Here is a 22,476-nt window from a genome sequence, read left to right as displayed (position 1 = left end):
TAAAGCCAATCCCATCCCTGAAAGGCAGGGTAAGCTCTATAAATTCTGTTATCTTTTTAATATTGATCTAGATTATTGAAATTGTTTAAAAAAAAAAAAAAATAAATAAATCCTGTGGTTCTTTTTTTTCTTGAAAAAGTATGGAATCTGAATCCAACTTCCTTTTATTTTAGATTAACTAGTTCTAAAAAAATAATAATAATATTTTTATGTGATAAAGCAGTAAGTATATGGCTGGAATTTTGTAGGTGCTGTGTATATAAGCATAAGTTAATTTCAAAGATGTTGAGACACTAATGTTTTTCAGATAATTTTTAGAAAATCATTTAAAGTTATCCCTTTATATCTTGGGAAGCGTTAGGGTATTAAAAGTAGTACTATCAGTTGCTGTGAAGTTATATCAATTTATATGACATTCCAAGTAGTCTCCTACTGACAGGATGAAACTAGTAGCCATGTTTGAAAAAAGCTGGGAAACTATAATGGCAAAAAGTGATAATGACACTTATTTCAGGAAGGGACTTCTGCTATGGAAAACCTAAACGAGATGCAGTGTATGTGGTTCCAGACTGAATGTGCTGCAGCTTATCAAAGGCTAGGGAAGTATGGTGATGCCTTGAAAAAATGTCACGAAGTAGAAAGGGTAAGTGGATACAAACAGTCAATTTCTCTCCTGATGTTTCTCATACACTAATGAAAGATATTTGCTGATGCAAACAGCATGAGCTTCTTTGCATAGAAAGCTTCTAAATTTTTTTAAATGGGTTAATTCTTGAAGATTCATTGTAATAGCTAGAGATGACATTTGTTATCCATTATGTGCAAAACTATTATTATTTGAAGCGAAAAGGATTCAATATAATATTTCATGTCTCTTATCTGCAGCTATTTCTGTGTTAACTTTATAATGACTTTGGTGAATTGTTTTTAATAAAAGCAATCACATTTCAGTTGGCTTTTAAAAAGTGCCTAAACCTTTGACTAGTATTACTGTTTTTCACAAACAAAATGGGATTTTCCTGGGTGTGTTTTTCCTTCTGACAGCTACTCTTGAACAATCAGTATGGGAAGAATAGTTTTATACTTGCTGAATATTACCTGTAAATAATATCAGATATAAATTATCTCCATCTATTTAAAAGGGTAAATCAAGGAAATGCCTAAGACTTTCTCTTTTTTTCCTCCTTGAAGCATTTTTTTGAGATAACAGATGATCAATTTGACTTCCACACATACTGCATGAGAAAGATGACTCTTCGTGCCTATGTAGACCTTTTGAGATTAGAAGATGTGCTCAGGAAACATGCCTTCTACTTCAAGGCTGCTCGATCAGCAATTGAAATCTACTTGAAGCTTCATGATAATCCTCTTACCAATGAAAGCAAAGAACAAGAAGTGAATTCAGGTACCTAGACCATAATGGAGACTCATGTGTATGACAAGTAAAAGCTTTTAAGCTAAGTAAGCTACGTACTATAGAATTAATGATTTGTAACATACATTCTGTTTTTGTTTATAATTTGATCGGTAACTGAAAAGAGATCATAGGTAACATCCTATAGCTTTCCCTCCGTTCTTTGCTCTCATCGTATTTTAAAAACAGGATGTGAATGAACCTAGTTATAGTTGGAGTACTTGAGGAGGAGCTGTATTTCAGAATCAGAAGAGGAAAAATCAAATTGAATTCACCCATTTATCCATTTAAACAAGTTGTGTTTTTTTTCTTAAGAGAATAGTTGCTTCTCCTTTTGTGGAATCACAGCTACTGTCAGCACTGCAGTGATTGTTGACAAAAGGATGAAATTAATGCCTGGCTTTTTGTAAAGGGAGAGAGACTTGACATGGAGCAAAAATGTTGAGCTAAAGCAAAAATGCCACTTCATGTTGCTAGTACTGTTTTACCTTTTATTGAGGTGAATGAGGTCTTCCCCCCATCTGTTTGTTTATGATGCACATATAGAAGGAGGCACATTTCACAGCATAGTTCAACTTGCATCCTTTTTCTCTCCAGTTTTTATTTTGTCCTGTATGTAATGTAAAACAGGTGTGTGACAGAGGACCTTGACAGCAATATGTAACAAATTAAAGTGAGGAAGACTAAGTCATATAGTTCATTTGCCTGCTGTGAATATGAATTCAGTAAGCTTATGCATAGGGCAAGACAGCATTGCATGAATGGGGGGAAAAAGAACATTTGTTTTTCCTTGCTTCCCAGTCTCAACTTTGACTGTAGAGCCTTGGAAGAGGTTTTGATAGTCACAAAAAGGATGTGTTAGTCCTTCGGAAGCTTCTTTTTCTTTTTTTTTTACATATTATTTGCATAAATCCTGTTCTCTGAAACATGACAGAAGTGGACCAAGTAGAGATTACAATACATTCCCAGCTAAAGCAGGAAAGAAAAAAAAAAAAAGGTAGGAAAGAAAAAAAGGAGTGAATGGGAAAGGTTGAAGACTTCCCACTTCTGTAGAAAACCATGTTTTTTTCTGTATTCTGCTTTTCACACAACTGTTAAATTTTCTAGGCTTATCTAAAAGTTAATGTAGTCTACAAATATGAACACAGCCAGCAGAATAAACTCTCATAAGATGGTATTATTAATACATACTAGAATATTTCATCTCCCAACCCCAAACAATACCCGTTTTTGCTTGCATCCATTTAGCTTGGCATTTGCAGAAAATCAGAGGTATTATCATGACAGTACGTGGGTCAGACACTTGAATGAATGATAATAGGCTTGTTTTAAGTTGGAGTATAAATCAGTCAGGATATCTTTAGTATTAGAAGCTGAGCTGCAGTCAACACATAGGCTTAGTATTGCCCTTGAAAATCCATTTTTCTAAGGCAAAATCTGTCACATGGATTTAACAATTTCATGTACTTAATATTTTAAGTAGCTGAGGTTTCTGTAACAGCTATGAAAGAAAATATGCAAGAACAAGTGTCGTGCTGTAATCCAGTGGTAAAAATGGACTTTATTATCACTATATATAGTGATAATAATGTGCTGGCAAGAGCTGGTATTTCTGGAAGTTACTGTAAAAGTACATCACTTCGACATGGTTGGAAGAGCATAATGGAGTGCCTCAGTGTTGTTTGAGACAAACAGGTTTTCTAGTTAAAAAGTTAAAATAAGTTACCTGTTACTTAATCTATAGAAAATCTCTCAGCCAAAGAATTGAAGAAAATGCTTAGCAAGCAGAGAAGAGCACAGAAGAAAGCAAAACTTGAAGAGGAAAGAAAACATGCAGAAAGAGAGCGACAACAAAAGAATCAAAAGAAAAAGCGAGATGAAGAGGAGGAGGAAACTAGTGGACCCAGGGAAGAACTAGTTCCTGAAAAACTGGAAAGGGTTAGCATGGTCTCTACATTAAATTCATGTCATTGTCATAAAAATCTCCTAATATGGGATTGCTATGAGGTTCTTCTAAAATAAACCATCAGTTTATATAAAACCATTTTTGCATGCAAAGACACCTTTTTTTGTAGTCTACCTCTACTTATACTGAAGAGAAGTCATATTTTTATTTTACTCTAATAATTTGAAGTTCTGTATTAATATTCTGAATTTATTTAAATTTTGGTTGTTCCAATGGTAGGCCATCTTTCGTTAAGATAGATACTAAACAGAAAGATGGTTCTCGCCCAATGTACTGTGTTGATCTTCATACAGTGAATAGAGAAAAATTAACAGAAATATGATTGCTATCCAGAAAATATAAAGACAGAGACAGTATTTCTCTAAGTACAAAGAACTTCCCCTTATCAGAGTAACTTCAGAAGTTGTCTAAAGTGTTCATATTTACTTTTTAAATGCTAACTTACAGCATGACTATGCTACATGAGCAGTGCCACGGTTAGCAGTGATGTTGCCTTTGTCAATATGAAATCATGAGAACACACTTTTAAACCTTACCGTTCAAATAAAAATGTTACAGGTCAGTTTAATTCGGATAGCTATCTACAGTTCACTGTTGACCTCTGATAATTTACATGGTATGAATAACAATTATTGGTGGGTTTTATCAGACGTTTGTTTCAAGTTTTAACTTTTGTGTGTTTTTTCTTTTTTTTTTTTTAACAGGTAGAAAATCCATTAGAAGAAGCCATTAAGTTCCTTATACCACTTAAGAATCTTATCGGAGATAACATAGACACGCATTTATTAGCATTTGAAATATACTTTAGAAAAGGTAAAGTATGGCTTGGTTTTATTTTTGCTTTGCAAACTTTTAATTCTTCACTGTGGCCTATACTATCTGATTATAGTTGAAAATTGTCTGAAATAACGATTTCTTTAATTGACTAAAGCAGGAGCTTACTTGATATCCAAGAAATCATAGGACAAAGAATTTTTGTTCAGCAACCCATCAAAAAAAAAAAAAAAGGTCAGAGCAGAATAAGCTTTAGCATATGCTAATGAATGCTGTAGAAAGATATTTGTAGTGTGATTGATAATTACATAGGGTAACGCAAATCCAGACAGTGAAATTATCTATGCTGTTTTGTCAGTTTGAGCTATAGACATTCCTATATTCTTAAGTAATTTGGGTATGAAAAGTAAATCTTCCTGAATTCTCTGTAGGCCTCAATGTTTCTAATGTGTGTACTAGATTTGCTAAATAAAACAGTAGTTGATGCAGAACTTTCTAATTTTTTGTATTCCTAATCTCAATGTTTTTGTTTTTCTCTTCCCACAGGAAAATTTCTGTTAATGTTACAGTCTGTCAAAAGAGCTTTTGCTATCAACAGTAATAACCCATGGCTACATGAATGCTTGATTAAATTCTCTAAAGCTGGTATGTGTGTAGGAAGTATGTACATATGCATGTATAAGGATACAGGAAGTAATGTGGACAAAAACTTGTTTTTATAATGTATAAATATACTCCTGAAACACAAAATTTAACAGACAAACAAAAACAAAAACAAAACAAAACAAAAAAAAAATACAGTTTGTTTTTTCTAGGTAACACCTAGGAAAGCACAGATTGTGCTATGTAAGGCAGCATGTATGTATTATGTACTCTTTCCTCCATTAATCCACTAGGTGGACCCTGCAAGTCACTCTGTTTTAAGAAAACAAATGGCAAGTAGGGGAGAAATATTCTGACCAAAGCCAAGTATGCATTATGAGTGTTAGGCAGCATTATTGTATTAGGCAGCAGCAAGTAGACATGGCAGAGAGCCCATATGAATGATTCATCTAGAAACGTATCTATAACGTTTTTATAGAGCTGAAAATGAAATTGAGTAAATGTTTCTGCATTTTAAGTGCAATTAAGTTGACTTAAAAGTCTGTTAAAAAATGGCATGTTAAAAAAAGCTACAAAGAGTAGAAAGTAAACAAAGACACTAGAGCTGATAATTACCTAAATGTATATCCTGTTTGCTCTGAAGATGTACTACCAAGTCCAGTGCTTTATTTTGTCATATGAATCTGTTTTTCAGCTGAAATATACAGTCTTAAATTTCTTAGGCTGATAGCAGAAATTATGCATACGACAGTGTATTGATTGCGTATTTCTTGTTGGCTTCATTCCCAATTAAGTGATTTAAACTAAAATAACTGTAGAAAGCATATGCTACTAGTCAATGTGTATGTTTGCAAAATGAACACTTTTCAAAATTATAATCAGAATCTGACAGATTTGTTTTGTGAATACTAAAGCTTGTGCTTACTCGTAATACTGTTGAACTAGAATTTGTTTGTGTACAAATTTGCAAAGAAAAAAAAAGCAAACAGGGATTTAAACAGTGATGTTTGCGTTTTCACATTGTTTTCTGCAGTTATTTAAAAGTTGTTTTTTTTTTTTTTCCATATCTCTCTTACCCTTTCTCTTTCCAGTATCTGACCATAGTAACCTCCCAGAAATTGTGAGCAAGGTCCTAACTCAAGAAATGCAGAAAATCTTTGTTAATAAAAATTTGGAAAGTTTTAATGAAGAGTTTCTCAAACACAATGCTACCTCCATTCAGCACCAGCTGTCAGGTTTGTTTAACTTCTTAATGTTTTCGAAAATGAGTTGACTTCAGTGATTCAAATCAAGAACATTTTTCTGCATTAACCATAAATTGGAATGAACCAGGAGCTTATTGTATGTTTCCTTTTTTCCTCTGCCTTCTTTGACCGTTTTAAACAAACAAAAAAAACATCAAGTCATTCACTTCATAAGATTCATGATGAACCTGCTCCTTACCTCTAGAAAGTGTAATTAAGCTACCAAACCACCATAGGTATTCAAGTGTGGAAGCACTGTCATCCCTCCTGTTTCAGCTTCTAGTGTTGAAATAATTAGAAAATATAAAACAGCAATGTTTATCTCATGTAATAATAATCAATCCTATATATTAGAAACAATGTTTTTCCCCCTCTGGTTTCTAATTAATTGGGATGTATCTCACACATTCTCACAGCTTTGTCAAGTAGCAACAGCGTGAAGAAAATATGATGACAACCTTGTTCCTTTTGTTTTTCTGCTCTGTAGGCAACAATGAAAATGTGCACATATGTCACTTTCATACTATTTGCATAGAAAAAGTATGAGTAACTGCTGGAGCTAAGTGGAAGGAAGTTGAAATTGAAATTTTTCACTTCTCCTGAGTCCAGAAAGTTGTGGAATAAAAATCAATCAGGCGCTTAAAGTGCTTAGAACAGTACTGATCTCACTTAGTAAAAATCTCACTGTAAAAATTACCCAGGCTCTGTCAGGAATCCCTAGAGAATGTTAGCTCCAGAGGATGGGTCGTCTTGCTTAAAGGAAGGTTAGGCAAGTTACCCCAAACTTGGAGTCCATTAAAAGAGCTCTGTTTCAGGACAGTGACTTGAAAGAAATACTTGCACCCTTTCCTGTGAGGAAGTTCAAGATTTGGGAAATCAAGTTGCAGGTTTTTCAGCAGGTGTTTGCTACAGGTTCTTACAGATGTGTTCTTGTGCTCTTGTTACCTTGTTAGGCATCTATCTGGGTATTTTCCAGGTTCTGCTTTCTTGTCCTCCATTATTATGGGAATAATACGGTCACTTTGTCCTAACAATCGTACAAGCCGAGACTATAACACCCAGACACTTCATGTCTGTAGTGTCTTTGAGAAGAAAGCAAGCTAGATCATTGGTGGTGGCACCAATCTTAGAGAGGTGTCAGGGACCCCTTTGAAGGTGAAATCGATAGATATTCAGCAGAGGTGAGGGACTCAAGTGTCTAAAAGCCCCTTTATATCCTTAGAGTCCATTGATCACTGTGATTCAACAGTGCATCAGTTTACAGGCAGCAACAAAATTGGGACGAGGATTAAAAGTGAGCTCTGGAAGGAAATAAAATCCTTTGTAGTTTTAGGACTTTGTCTGTGTCAGTCTTCTGTTTATGTTGACACAAGTTTAAAATGGTTGATTCATCTACTGCATAACTTAAAACTTCTTTAACTGGCATCTCTAATCCAAGTTTGAAAATGCAAAGTTCCAAAGTCTGAGTTTCCAAGTGAGTTTTCTTAGCTAAAATAGTTTCTAGTAATAATATCATAGGCAGAATTTTAAACACTTTTCAACTTATAAAACATAAACTCCCTGACTTAAAACAAATGTAACCAGGTTAAATTTAATGTTTCTTGACAGTGATAACTCAAACCTAAATATATTTGGTCTGGTAATTTGTTTTCTGAACCATTTTGGGTACAGAAAGCTGTTAAGAGCTATGGAACTTCTTTTAATTAGGAAAGCAAATTTAATGATTTGGAAATAAGTTGAACAAGAAGAGGCGATACATTTAGAATGTGGGTTTTCAACTTTTCTATTGAAGTGATTTCTTAAGACTTCTGTTCCTTGTAGTAGATTAGATGTGAGATGTGTCTGTACTCTGCATTTTGAAAAAGAAAAGTCCGTTTACTGCCCACATTTTCATCAAACAAAGAGTTTATATTATGCCGATACAGAGCAACATGGTATCTTGCAGAGATGCCCAGACCAGTTTTGTTAAAATGTTTGTGGTCCAATAAACTGCATGGTTACATTAATACAACATCTTCTCACCAAGGTTATCTAGCCCAAGCAAAGTACTAAACATGTACTTTGTCATGTACAAAGTACATACAATTTTTAATCATGTACAGAGTAAAGTAGCTCTGCTTGGAATTACTCTCTGCCATACAAACAGATTTTCATGGCGTTCTTCTGGAATGTGTTCCAAAATTGTTCAGTAACTGGACTAGTCTGTTAATTCATTTATCTCCAGTACTTTTTCAAAAAGTATTAATCAGAGGATCTCTGAGAAAACATCTCTTACTCACTGTTACGTTTATAGTATGGATTTCATTTAGCCTGCTGATTTGAAGAGCTTAGTCATGATCATTAATGCATTTCATTTTTGGAGAAGCAATCCATGTTAGTCACTCCCTATGGTCCTAATGAACTTCAAAATAGCTTTAGTTTCATTGGTTTTAAGTTATTTATAATGAAGGAAAATATGATTTAAAATTAAGCCCTAATTCACATTAAATTTTTTGGATCCCATATGTCTGCCTATGCCGTATTGCATTTAGGAATGATATTACCTAAATGTGTGGTTTTTTTCCTTGTGCTAAGGTGCAAAAATGATGTATTTCCTGGACAAATCAAGACAAGAAAAAGCTATTGCTGTGGCTACCAGGTTGGATAAAAATATGAGAGACAAAAATGTGAAGGTAAAAGATACAGTATTTAGAGACAAAAATATATGGGGTCTTAAATAATGTATAGTTATCATGTATGTTATCACACAGTTTTATATTCCATGATAAACATTAAAAAGAATGTTGTTTTTAAACTTGTTTTGAAGTAATTATATCTGAATACCAACAGAGCACCTGTTTGTTCAGATTAGTATTGTTTAACAGCACATCCTTTTAGTAATAAAACAACTGTAAATCCCACTTACTAACTGTTAATTTTCTTTCTGTAGACGTTAACAAAGGTTTTCGAGGCACTGCTTGATGGCAGTTTCGGAAGCTGCCACACTCAATGTGAAGAATATCAAGCAGCATGTCATAAACTGTTTCCTTTTACATCTGCCTTTATGCCTGCCACAAATGAGGACGATAGCAGCATTGCATCTGTGAATCATACAGCCATTAACCATGATTTACTGTCTAATGAAATATGAAGTAGCGTGTGCAAGCCCACGTGTGTGTCTAGCTACTTACACACACACAAAACTCTGACTGTCATTACATGCTGGCTGGATATGGATCAGGGTTACTTTTCCAGGTTGTATTTTAATATCTTTAACAGGTATAAAATGAAATATTTGGATAGTTAAATGAAATGGATTATACTATTAGTTATTTTTTTCTCCCAACAAAAACTGCCAATATTTATGTAAACATTATCCTTAATCACCATTTTTCATGTTTATACTTGTACAGTTTTAAGTCTTTTAATAATCCATCAGCCCTCCCTCACAAAAAATTATGGATGTTGAAGATTGCTTTCACATAAGTGTCATTACATATGCATATAAATGTGATCATATCTTGTTAATAAATTCTTTTGAGCATTTTTAGCAGATTAAGACAGAAGTGCTGCTTGAATTGCCCTCTTCATCTTTTACAGTTTTTCTTTTTTTTCTTTTTTTTATTATTTTATCTTTGGTCATCTTGATTTCTTTTGAAGCACAGTGAACATTGGCGGTTTGCATGTTTTTGTAAGGTGTGTGTCTTATGGAACCAGTGTTGATGAATTTGAAGATTAGGTTTGTGTAAAAACTAAGGGTTTATTTTTTTTTTGAAAACGGTATTCTATCTACCTTGTGTTCCATAACTATCATTTTCTTAAGTTTATGGTCGGTTTAATGTTTTATGTTCCAGTATTCTCAAGCAATTCCCTGAAAATACAACGAATCTGATACTGTTGTCTGTCCATTTTACTCTTCTTTCTCTCTTCTGGTTTCTCTCCCCCTCTGTTCACTTACTGTCACTTAAATTTAAAAAAAAAAAAAAATGCTGCTCCAAATTTGGGCAAATGCGTAAGGTACAGGAATGGAGGATATAGTTGTTCATCATTAAACTCACTGCTAAGTTTACTGTGTTACATTAAACTCACTGCTAAGTTTACTGTGTTACCTCCATTAAAAGTCTTAGTTGTGGACTTATGGCCAATACTCCAGTACTTCTCATGCCTAAATACTATTGCTTTAGGAGCTGCAAAGCAAATAGTATCCGAGGAGTGTTTTATATTTTAAAACTATTTAAGGGAGCACAAAGAGGAAGACTACAAATCACAATGAACCTTTTTCTTACTCTGTATTCTGGTGCAGTAAATATTAAATATACAACACATGAAAATGGAAGTTTGACTCTAATATACCTATTTAAAGCATAATGCTGGACAAAATGGCTACATACGACAGCTTTACATTCTATAAGAACTGCTATCAAAACATTACTATACTGTGGCTTGTACAGGAAATCCATTTTCTGGAAAACTGTAATGGAATCATTCGATCGGTTTTGTTTTTATTTCACTGCAATGTAAATAATTTCAGTAATATTAACTAGCCCCTCTAAGGCAAATATACATTCATGAAGAGGGGATTTTATTAAGACAAATAAACTGTTCTAATTAAAATTCTCCTTTGTGTGTCATCTGTTTAGATTCAAAATTGTTGAATGGAAAACTCACTGTAAAATATTGCCAACATATGTTATGCTGTAATAAATTATTTTGTACACACTTGCCTTTGGTTTGGAATTTTTGTGTTTATAGACATCAAACTGCAGTGCATTCCACATTCATTAGGTTTTTCATTTCACTTGCAGCAGTTAATGTGCTGAAGACAGTGATTATTTTTTAAGGTATGTTTCTTTATAGTAATATATTACTCTTAGAAATGTGGCAAGACATTTTTATCTCAGGTACTCACTATGCTGTTTGATGATGAACAGCTTCCTCAGAGATGCCTCAGATAGGGAAAGATAACTGACCATAATGGAATTGTTTTGGCTCATTTGTACCCTAGAAGTGTATTATTAGCCTGCATAAGGTAAATAAGTTAATTGGTACGGTCTTTCTATGTCTTTCAGCAATGACACCTAAGGTGCTAGAGATTTATTTCAGATCTTCAGAAGAGGGGTGCAGCACTATAGATGGAATGGTAAGATTTCCACCAGCCCTCTGGTATTTGGTGACCTTTATGTTTCAAATCAGACTGGAGCAAAAATACCTGGGGTATCTTTTTAGCATTCTATTATTTGAGGAAGTAGATTTATAGTTTTGACTTCTGGACTTCTAGAATTGTGGAAGCACTTCTGAGAACTCTATTTTAAGAGATATTGATTCTTCTGTCACCCAATGTGTGGCCTATTTTTCCCTTGAAACTGGTAGGGGTGTAAGCTGCTGAGTTTGCTTCAGGGCTGTCATCACAGGTGTAAGCTGCTTGGGATAACAGATGTTTGGCAATCCTATAAACCATCGCAAAGAAAGGGTAAGGTAGTCTGGGAAAAATAATACACGTAAGGGTGAACAACAGGTGCCAAGAAAAGGGTTTTTTCTTTTAAATATTGTGAGATTTGCTGTCTCTTCAGTAGGTATGAATTGGAAAAAGCACCAAGCTTAACAAGCCTGTGAAGTCTTACAAGAGGAAATGTGCTGTAATATATAAATGTTAATAGTGTCTACATGTCAAGTCAGTGCTTCACGTTATAACTTAATAAACTTTAAAATACATTCAGCTGGCCTAGCTCAATTCTTTGCTCAACTCTTTCATTCTGTCATGTGTTCATCAATTTTTTTCCTCCCTGCCATTTGACCTCATTTGTCATCTCGAAAGTCACTGAATCCACTTTGAAAGTCAGTAGTAATCATTCTTGTTGCATGTCCCCCATCCTTAACCTGCTCTCTTCCTGTAGCAAATGTGACATCTCAAGAGGCAGCTTCCCTTTTCTTATGAGTCCGTTGGCATCAACATAATTGTGCGGCTGCATCAAGAGCATCAAGCATTTGTGGACAATCCAAATACTGTCAGCTTGCAGAGGTAAGTTGTGAGCTGAACAGCCTCGGATCTCCTTTAGCCCAGAGGAATCTCACCCTGTGTCTGATCCGGTCAGATCTGACACCGGTTGTTTGTCCTAAAATGATGCAAGCCAAGAGAATACCAAGGGCTGAGACGTAGGATATTTCTTACTTTCAGCACCACCTGTTCCTGTGACCAACAGAGAGGTGGAAGGAGTGTCAAACACACAGCACGTAGGCTTTCCCCTTGTCCTCTATCATGCTACAGCTTTCTTCTGCATCTCTGGTCTGGCATCAATTAATGCGTAAAGAGCAAAGTAGCTTGAAGACACTGTGGCTGTCCATAGGCAGTCCTGTGTAAACTAAGCTATTCATATATTGCGTGTTTTAATTGGAGATGTTCTTTGTGGTAAGGACTGGTCGAGTTTTCCTTGATCAAAGCTTACATGTTGTGTGTTTGATGCTCCTTGGTAAGGAAAATCGAATAGTGTGGGCAGGGAGCGAAGCACTGATCATCTATAAATGTTGTTATATTAAGGTCTTTGAAACTCATTCCTGATTCAAGTTTGAAATGTCTGGCAGAGTTGTTAAAAACAAAAAACAAAAAAAAAAATCTAAAAAAAAAAATCTACCTAAAGATGGGATTTGCTGTCCAGACAGAAGGAAAACATGCAAATGCAGTGAAAGTATAGGGAAGGGCTGGCTGCAGAATGCAGGACCTTGCTTATCTGGGCAGGCTGTGCAGCATTAGTTCAGGGTTGTTTAGTGAGGGTTTAGTAATTCAGCTTGCTGAACTAAAAAAAAAAAAAACATTTCTATTTGGTTTTGGTTGGTTCAGTTTCTGGTGGTTAATGAGACAAATGAGCTTCCCAAAGGACGGGATGATCACTGGAATGAGCACAGGGGGAAGCAGTGGGAGAATGAGCCCCTGGCACCAGCCAGCTCTTCTCCAATTGCACTGGGAGCGTGTCACTGGGGAGCACACAGGCATCTTCTCGGGCTTCACTGCAGCACATTGAACCATGAGCTGCTACTGCTCCTTTTTTTTTTTTTTTTTTTTTTTATCAATGCTGGCTAGCTGGGTGTCAAAAATAGTGTACCTCCTTCACTGGCACAAAGTTTCCTACAGTGCTGGGAATCTTAGTCCAGAGACCTATTTGGTCTTCTTGGAGGAGCTGAAAAAATGGTGTTAGCAGCAGGATTTCTGAAGACGTACAAAGACTGTACCTAGAGTAATTAACCAGCAAGGAGGCATGGGCATGGCTGAGACTTGAACTGGGGTTAGGTCTGCTTGCTGCTATCCCCTTTGCTCTCATATGTTTTGATTACATTACATGATGATTAAGTTTTCTGCTGTATTGTTTAGGTATGTAAATACATATATATATATATATATATATATATATAAACGAAGCCTAGCTGTTTTTATATATATATAAAGCTATAGGTTAGTTGTATATATAGTTTAGTGTATATATGTATGTATATAGTATGTATATATGTATATATAGGTTAGTATATATAGTTTATATACATAAAGCATATAGGTTAGTTGGGCTTCACTTGTTCATTACTGATCTTTGCAAAACCTTCAGAGTGCCTTATGTAGCCTCTTAAATGGAATTACTGATGGATTAATTTTGATTGCTCTAAATTACAGTAAAAGTTTATGTACTTCTCTCGTTCTGTGAATTTTTGAAAATCTGTTGTTTTCAGCTGCTTCACTGTGAACTTCTTTCGTAAATCCCTGCCGCTTACCCCAGCACAAACCAACTCCCTCTGTCGAACGAAATAAATGTCCTGAGGACTGACTGAGCCACATCCAGGCTCATGCAGGGACCTGCAGCAGTACTGCCGTCTCGCCCCTGTACCTGCCTCTTTCCTTCTCATTGCTACACACAGGCAGAGAGACGTACCCCAAAGCTGACAAACTTCATCAGAGGACATAAACCTGTTCCAAAAGCCCAGGCCCTAATAAAAAAAATCCATATCTTCTTGTCATGCAGGTAACAGCAGTTAGTCCAGAATTGGCCAGAACAGTGTTTTTGTTTTTAAATAGTGACAATTAATTTGGTCTAAATGTAAATAATAACTGAAAATGAAACATTTATTATTTCACCAGCATCATTATATATACCTTTGACATTTGTTTTTCGTGTCTGAACGGTTAAGTTTTAATAAAAAGTGGCTGCTACATGGATTTTCCACTAGAGGGAAGTCTGACACCCAGAATACGGTAATGAAAGGCTAGAGCCAGCTGTTTATTTTCAGGTGTTTCCTGATATTGTAGTAGGACAACACAGGAAAATGCCTATTGTCTTTTATTCTTTGAGGTGCCGGAGAGGCCGTTGGTGCTTTGTGTGTACTTTAATGACTGAATCGGACTCGTATTTGTATAGCAAAGATGTCTCTGGGCATTGATGTGGAGTTTTGAAATCAAGAGCAGGGTTGGATGAGAACGGAGACAGGGAAATGATGTTTGAGCCCCCAGATGGCCAGAATCACCTTTTGGGGGATTTTCATACGCTGAAAGCATCAGTCAACCAAGTTCCTGTCTCACTCCCCTCACGCCTCTGAGGAGAGGCAGATTAATGTTTGCTCTAATTAATTTATCACGGACTAGATACGTTGTCTGTTCACCCCTCAGACTGTATATCTCAAGTCTAGACAAAGCCTTTGAGAGCACTCTGTTCAAGTTTAAGAGGAGGTTGGTGTTTTGAGAGGTTCACAGAAGTGCTTTAGGTATGCAGTGAGGCAGCAGGAGGAAACACATGGCATTTCCAGGACGGATGGCATACAATAAATGGCCCAGCTCAATGCAGGCCAGGAAGTGGGATCAGAGCAGGCGCTGCCTTCCTCTTCTCCCCACAGGAGAACAGCGTCCTACTTCAAGGGTTTACACCACAAGTAATAAACTGCCATAAAACCCATCCGTAATCACAAGCAAACAGAACTGCACGAGACCTGGCTCTGTAAATTGTAGTGCGAAAGACAGAAAAGGGTCCACAGAAGGACCAAAGGAGTCCGCTAACTGTTGCTGGAGATATTTAATTAAATTTTAGCTAATCCACGTGGGATTATAGTTCAAACGAGCTCAGAGTATACCTCACACCTCTGATGTGCTGGAAGATGCAGATCCACAGGGCTTCTTGAGCCTCTCTGACAGTTCCTTGCTAAAAGGGGAGCAGCATTTCGTCTTCCCTCTGCTGTGCTCTTCCCCCAGTCTCTCTCCCCACTTTAGGCTCTGGCACTTGCTGTTCACTTCTGTGAATGGAGCCGAATCAACAGCTTGTCAGGGACCTAATCCAGCAAATGTGGGCTGGTTGTCTAGCAGGAACATGTAGATAGACAGTGGAAAGATGGTGCTGTCTAATCAAATATTTGAGGAGCAGCCCACACAGAGGTGAACCAGGATACAAATGTTTCCTTCTTCCATTCAGGGAAGGTACAAATTCCTCTCCCTCACCTCCAAACATAGAAAGTGTGCTTTTCTGGAGGAAACCATGCTCCTTCTGGGATCATTCACACAGAGCCCTGGCTGTGGCCATGCATGGGTCTTCCTGATGGACAACCCTGGTCTTCCTGAGGAATGAGGACCGCAGTGCCTGGTGGCCTTACTGGCCATGACCCACCAAGACACAAGTTGGCTGAGGAGATCTGGCTACCTTTTTTCTCCTTCTCTTTCCCTCTGTTGTCTCTTCGTATGTGGCAAGGGTTATACATGCTCTACACAATGAGAAATTCATGTCCGTGTCAAGTAGTAAGCCAAATACAACGCTATGGAAGTGGTAGTACGTACTCGAGTTTGATGTGCTCTTGGACGTGTGCTTTAAGGAAGACTCACAGCCTAAGTAATGTAATGCATCCAAGGCACACAGTTTTCAGTAACATAGCAGGGTAAACCTGGATGCACAGAGTTGTGTTTTTATGTGTCTTCAGCAGCAAAGCCTGTGTTTTGCAGTGGTATTTTATTTCTGTTATTTCTTGGCGTCCTTTTTTTGTGAATGCTCCGACTTGAGTCGTGATGCAAATCCTCCACTGTAGAAATAAAACTAATAAATGGGTGCTGGGCAGCACGGACTAGGCAGTTTTGAAAGCCTGTTATTTATGAAATAAAAGTTGAAAATAGAAAATGAGCATATGGAAGAAGTTGCTGTCACAGATCATCCCCCCGGCTGAGAGAATTAGAGCACGGTTTACTTAACTTTCATTTGTGAGGAAGACAGGATGCTGCTATAGCTTGTCAGAAAAATTATTTGAGGCTGAGAAAAATGGAAAGAACCCAAGGCTTTTAAGAATTATTCTTAAACTGAATGCAGTTGTCTCAGGGGAAAGAGCTGGATGTGGTAGTGGTCACTGCCTGTAACACCGATCCTTTTATTCCCGCCTACGCAACCCCCTGTGCACTCCTAACAAGAGAGGCTCCAATGTACTAAAGCATGGTTATTTCCCAACCATAAATATGCAAATCCCTATCCCTTAAAGGGGGGTGATTTACTGGCTAACCAAAGCGCCAGGATTACTGCTTTTGTCCCGCATTTGTATGGTGACTGACTCAATGGGGTCCCGGCCCATGATTGACACTACAGCAAGACAAATAAATGAAGAGCTGCGCTTCTGTTCTAACATACGCAGCCACATGCCTTCAGCAAACAAGTGGTCTTGGCTTCTCCTCCCACCTCCCACTGCCTTAAGGCCAGCAGAGCATGGAAGGGGGGTAAAACTTGATTTTTCTCAGCCGGCTTCAGTAGGATAGATGGGAACAACAGTCTACATCCCCTGTTGTTCCTGATTTCCCCAGTTCTTATGACTGTGCTGGTCTGAGTTACCTTGAGTTTGGTTCAATACAAGAGAAAGATGCTCCTGAGCCATGGAAAAGACAAAGCTAGTTGTCTAGTTACACAAGGGCAAGTAAGATAGACAAAATAGAAACCCATGTAAATGTAAAAAACAAAACAAAACATAAAACCAACTAAGCACCCAGAGGATATTCATTGCCCCTAGTGAAATCTAAGAAGAATTCCTATTAGGTAAGGAACATGTTTCTTTATATATGGCTAGTATCTTTTGGGCCAGGCATTTGACCACAAGTAATTTCGTTAATTTATTAATCAATTCAATCTATGATCTTTGTTTCTTGGGCAGGTTTAAAGCTCTAGAAGCACATTGTCCCCAGACTGTTGGATGTGAAGTACAAAATGAATGAGCCAAACATGCTCCATGAATGTGGCTGTGCGAAATATCCCAACAGGAAAGGTACAAAATGCATAATTTTTGGTCAGTGCAAATAACATTGGTGCAAAACACGTCTGCCTGAAAATTTCACTGCGTTTTGGTTTACTTACAGAGGAGATGAATTAGGAGAGATGTCTTATATGAGCTCCCTTGCATGTTTCAGTTCACAAGACTTAGAATTTGTTTCCAAAGTGGTTTGTCTGTTAGATATTTTTCATGTAATACAAAACAAGACTTAAAGCTTAAATTTCACTTTGTTTCTAGCATGTAACTATCTGCTGTTGAGTCAACATTCCTTCTTCTCTAGACAAAGCCTTTTTTTTTTTTTTTTTTTTGAAGTAGCACAGCATTCAGCAATCCGAACTCCTCAATTTCTCAACAATTCAGAGCAAAAACACAAGGAAAACAAGACATTCGTATTTGAAATTCATATTTGAAATGGTACAAATGTGTTGATGGAGTGATAGTCCAAAAGTTTCGAAGCAAAACTGGCAGAAAGGTAAAGGACTCAGCTTCTCCATCCAGTTCATGGCCCAGTGCGTTAACTCACACAAACTTATTTGTTTCACTCAGTCTTGTGAACAATTTTGTGTGCAGTCTGCCCATGCAGAGGACACACACACAACCTTGCTTTTCTGAGAATAGGAAGAGTCAAAGGGAGGCAATTCATAGAATCACAGAATGGTTTAGATTGGAAAAGACCTCTGGTGATCATTAATTTCTTCACTTTCAGTTGTTTTCTTGACTTTTTGACCACCTTTTTCAGTTTGGCCAGTGGTTGCTCCTTTGAACTGGCAGGGAAAAATCTACCAGACAGCATCCAGCCCCCTGCATCAAGATTCAGCAACACTAGCACAGCTTACAAGCAGTTTAGTTTGGTTTGTGCTATCTGAAGCTATCTATTTTTTATATCTCTCCACTGCCACCGTTATCTACTGTCTAGATACTTTGTGGTCTGTTTGCAGGATATTGCTTTTTTTTTTTTAAACTGGCAACTGCTGAGGAAAAGAAGAAAAAGACTTGCCATGCAGCTTAATATTGGAAGTGTTTCTGCAAATATAACCAGGAATTAGGTTGTCACCAGTTGCCTCTTTTGACCCAAGCAAGATAAAATCTATTTTAAGTTACATCAATCTGAAGAAGAAATAGAGGTGGTGCTAGGAACCTCCAAAGCTCTGTAATACAAACGTGCAGAGATTACTTTCCTGAGCACAGAAGAATTAAACAAATGAAAAACATCTCCCAGTTTCCAGGTCCAAGCTTTTGGTTGGGACCTGTATGTTTCCTGTAGAGTTGGAGTACATTTGGGCCAGTCTTCTGGTTCAGTTTCCTCTGAAAGAGAAATTTCATGCACAAGAAAAATGTTTAGAAGCTGAAATCACAAGAAGGCCATTGAAGGCAATAACAGATCTACATCAAAATTACTATTGCTCCAAGAGGGATTGATAAAAATAATACATTTCATTATTCCTTTCATCTTCTCTCAGAAAGGCAACAAACTGAATCTGGTCAAGCTATGAAGCTTTCTTATCTCTTTATACTCACTGTTTACTCACTGCCATCCCTCTCCTTACCTGAACTCTTCTCCCTTTCCCATGCAACACTCGGCCAAAGTCCCTTGACCCAGAACTTTCAAATTCTTGAGCAGTTTTGCATATTTTGCTGCAGACAGAAGCTTACACTGAACTCTTTGCTTCCAGTGATTTCAATATCGGTTGCAATCACACCAATCGGTCTCGGTGACTTTTAACCCAACAGGAACAATAGTGACTGCTTAAATGGTGACACTTAAACTGCCATAAATGTGTTTCAGAGTAAATAATTTATTTAAATATGTCTACTCAAAACTCCTCGAGCTACTGTCTCAGGTTCCTGAAAGGCAGAGAGAGAGAAAACTGGTTACATTGTGTTCCTATTTAGGAGGTTAATTTCACAAGCAGAAAGTTTAGAAGCATGGTGGGTCAGACAAAGTAAGTTTAGGTTTTGTCAGTGTTTAGCAGCTTTGGCCAAGGTCATAGGTGTCAGTGAGGTGGTCCATGAGTTTGCATCCACTGTGCATTAATCTGAGTGAGAGAGAAAAAGGTAAGGAGTTGTGTCAGTTTGTGGTCCAGGTTCAGGTATAAAGCCTACAAAAAAGGTTGGGGGAAGAGGATTTTTTTTTTTTTCCAGTTTCTCGAAATCATTTATATTGCTGTGAGTCACACACACTTTCTTCTGATGTCATCGATTGAGCTACAGGTCACAGACTGGTGGCACATGTAGATTGTCGTGTGTCTGATGGCAGTTAGGCAGCCTATGTAAAAATGCATGGATGGTCTCAGCCAAGTTTTAATTAGGCAGCTGTCCTCATTATGGAACAAGTTTAGCAATTTGCTATAACAGGCAATTCCAGTTGCAGCGTGAAGGATAAAATAGACTGGTGTGTTAACTGCTGGCTCACCCTACAAAAGAGCACCCCATGGGCAGGGCTGTGATGCATGGAGCTTGGGGACAAGTTGTACCGATGATGCTCGGGTCTATTCCTGCTGTGTGGCCCAAGGAGTTTGGTTTCCCCAAGTACTGGTCTGGCTGGCAACTAAGCTTCTTGTCCTGTGACAGTTTTCATCTTTCTCCTCCACAACTGCCTAATTTTGGGTTCCCTACCTTTCCTTCAGCTACAGTGTTGGCACTGATGAGCTTCTGTTTGTCTTTCCTGGGTTTTAAACACAGTATCTACTTTAACCACTTAGTAATATTTCTTTTTTGAAGAACTGCTATTTCAACAGGCTAAAACATATTTGAAGACTCCTGGATATTACATGTTAAAAGCTACAGATTGCTTCCATGGGCAGGGATCTGACACTCTAGCTTTTGTCTAAGGCCAGTACCAGTGAGAATGCAGGATGAAATTTCATAAAACATCTGCTTTTAATTGTGAACACGTGGCACTTATTCAACAGGATCGATATTTTGGGGTACTCCTGATCTTTGAGGTGGTGAAAGGAAATGATTGATTAGACCAGAAGTCTTCAACCATTTCTGACTTGCAAATCTCCCCCTTCTACAGCTCCAGTTACCAGTGGGGCTGCATATGTCCTGTGAATTTTATCCTACTTGCAGTAAATTTGTCTCTCTTTCTTTCCTGTCTTACATGAATGCCACAGAAGTTATCCATGGGTGTGTAGGTATCACTGGGCTATGGTTTGAAAACCATGAGATTACTGAAGCTGCAGCACCCATGCCTGTGTAAATCAGTCCTAGGATGCTCTTCTGCACAGCAAGACAAGGGACAAGGTTTCGTGTCCCAAATCAGTCCATATTTCACTTAGAGGAGTAGTGCCTTGTAAGCCTTGCAGCCTGGCAGCACCAGAGTACCTGCCAATGTTTTAAAAGTCTTTCCATGAAGAATATTTGCAGAATGGGTTTATTGGTTTAAATAGCTGTGTGGCCCGCAAGTTTATCAGGTTAAAAATGCAATAGGAAACCACCGTCAACACTGCACCACCAGCTGAGGAGGATCTGGAGGCACTCCGTCGAACGGTCAAGAAGAAATTCACTTTAAATACACCTTGGACTGCTGCCTAGAAGGAGGGAGGGATCCAGTAGCTGAGGTTTACATTACAAGCTCTGTTTCTACCAATAAACCAGAGCGGACAGACGTGTCCATCTGCACTGTTTCAGGGCACTGCACTTAAAAGTGACTTTTTCCTTTTGCTAGATGTTGGCTGCTCCTCTTGGCATCGGTGGCAAAAATGCCTCTAATTCAGCTGGAGCGTGCTGGGGCCCTTGGAGAATACTTATGGCAATGCATGGATGTATGGTCTGCAATAGAACCGAAAGGCACAAAAATCAGTCTTTATTTCCTCATGTATAAGCTAATGGCTCACGTGGAAGATTAAAATCCACCAAGTCTCAGCTGCATTCAGTGGAATCACAAATTGGTGAGGAGAAAGAAGGGGCTGCAGGATGAAACGTAAATATTTAGCAGAAGCAATGACACAACACTTGTCTATGGAGTGGTAAACATGACCAACAATTTTAAAGTTCAGGATTTAAGGAAAGAAGATTTCCAAACATATGACTATAAAGATGGGAATTTTAGGGAACCATTTCTTCAGCATGCCTAGCAATTATGATGAAAACAGTAATTCTGACCATAAAGCAGTCATTTAAATAGAAGTCCAGGGATAAACTCTTGTATCTCTACAGGAAAGCAGTTCTCTCTTCAACCCTCATCCCCATGCCCTCTGTGCTGTTACCAACTCTGGAACTCACCTGACTCAGCTGAGACAATTCAACTCAGTCCAGTAAAAAAAAAAAATCACTTTCTTGATGGAATTCTTTCTTACGTTCTAATGTGTTGAATTGGATCAGCATAAGGGATGAACAATAATATGGGTAGGTTCTTGGAAAAGAGAGAATTGACATCAGCTATGGGACCAGGTCCTTGTATTTTGGAGCTGCGAGTTCTACCTAGTGCAAGCCAACAGCTCTTCTTTCTCTCTTGTGTCTATTACCTTTAATCCCTCTTTTGCTCTTGGCATCATGCCCTTATAACTTCTTGTTCTCTACTTTTTAACCTTGCTTTCCCTCTATGTCACTACGGTCTTCAAAAAGGATTGTTCGTCACCACTTTTATTAGCAGAAAGAAAAACAGAGGAAGACCACAAGAATGGAGGAAACCACAGAATAAATATCAATTGAACTTCACCATGAGCACTCCTTTTGATCCACAGCAAAAATAAATAAACGCTTCCATATCAGCTGGTAAGGAGAGGTGAACAATTCTGCTAAGTACTAATGATTTATTGTCTAGAATATTGTTCTTTTTATTTTATGTCTTGCAGAAGCAATGACAACATGTCTGAAAATGTCATTACTACTAAACATTAAAGAAGATTCAGAGAGAATTTTTCTTCCCTCTCCTCAACTCTTCTATTTTAATTGTAGATATTCTCATCAACACGCAAATATAATCGTAGCTCCTGACACATATGTGTGGAATAGCACCTGATGTCTGTTCTCAGTATTACTGGTTGTAACTAAATGTGACAGAGCCTTGCCCAATGAGTATTTCACAGAACTGATAGTTTAGCTGCTCAGCCAGCTTTGTTTAAAAGGAACGAGAGGCAGCGCAAAATCAACATTTGGTAGCTATGGTATGTATAAACATCATGTTGACCTGACTTCAGGACAAGTGCTAATTTTTTTCTCCTATGATTAAGGAAACCTGTTCACTGGAGAACACCCTGGCCGGTGCAGATCGGGCTGCAACTCCACGTGTT

The 22,476-nt window shown here is 37.6% G+C and overlaps 1 protein-coding gene across 1 annotated transcript in view; it reads left to right on the top strand.

The window, feature by feature from the left end:
* The window catches only part of NAA16 (N-alpha-acetyltransferase 16, NatA auxiliary subunit), a 65,328-nt gene extending 54,624 nt beyond the window's left edge, over positions 1-10,704 (top strand). Inside the window, exons 13-20 of the mRNA XM_084284830.1 lie at positions 515-643; positions 1,192-1,405; positions 3,159-3,352; positions 4,085-4,193; positions 4,701-4,799; positions 5,849-5,992; positions 8,576-8,673; positions 8,931-10,704. Coding sequence (XP_084140956.1) covers positions 515-643; positions 1,192-1,405; positions 3,159-3,352; positions 4,085-4,193; positions 4,701-4,799; positions 5,849-5,992; positions 8,576-8,673; positions 8,931-9,131 — 1,188 coding nt within the window. The 3' untranslated portion in view covers positions 9,132-10,704. The remainder of the gene's footprint in view (positions 1-514; positions 644-1,191; positions 1,406-3,158; positions 3,353-4,084; positions 4,194-4,700; positions 4,800-5,848; positions 5,993-8,575; positions 8,674-8,930) is intronic.
* The last annotated feature ends 11,772 nt before the right edge of the window (positions 10,705-22,476 follow it).

Source organism: Netta rufina (genome assembly GCF_964035555.1).
Source record: "Netta rufina genome assembly, chromosome: 1".
NCBI classification, from domain to species: Eukaryota; Metazoa; Chordata; class Aves; order Anseriformes; family Anatidae; genus Netta; species Netta rufina.
Note: the sequence above shows the minus strand (reverse complement) of the source record. Positions and strands in the feature narration are given on the sequence as shown.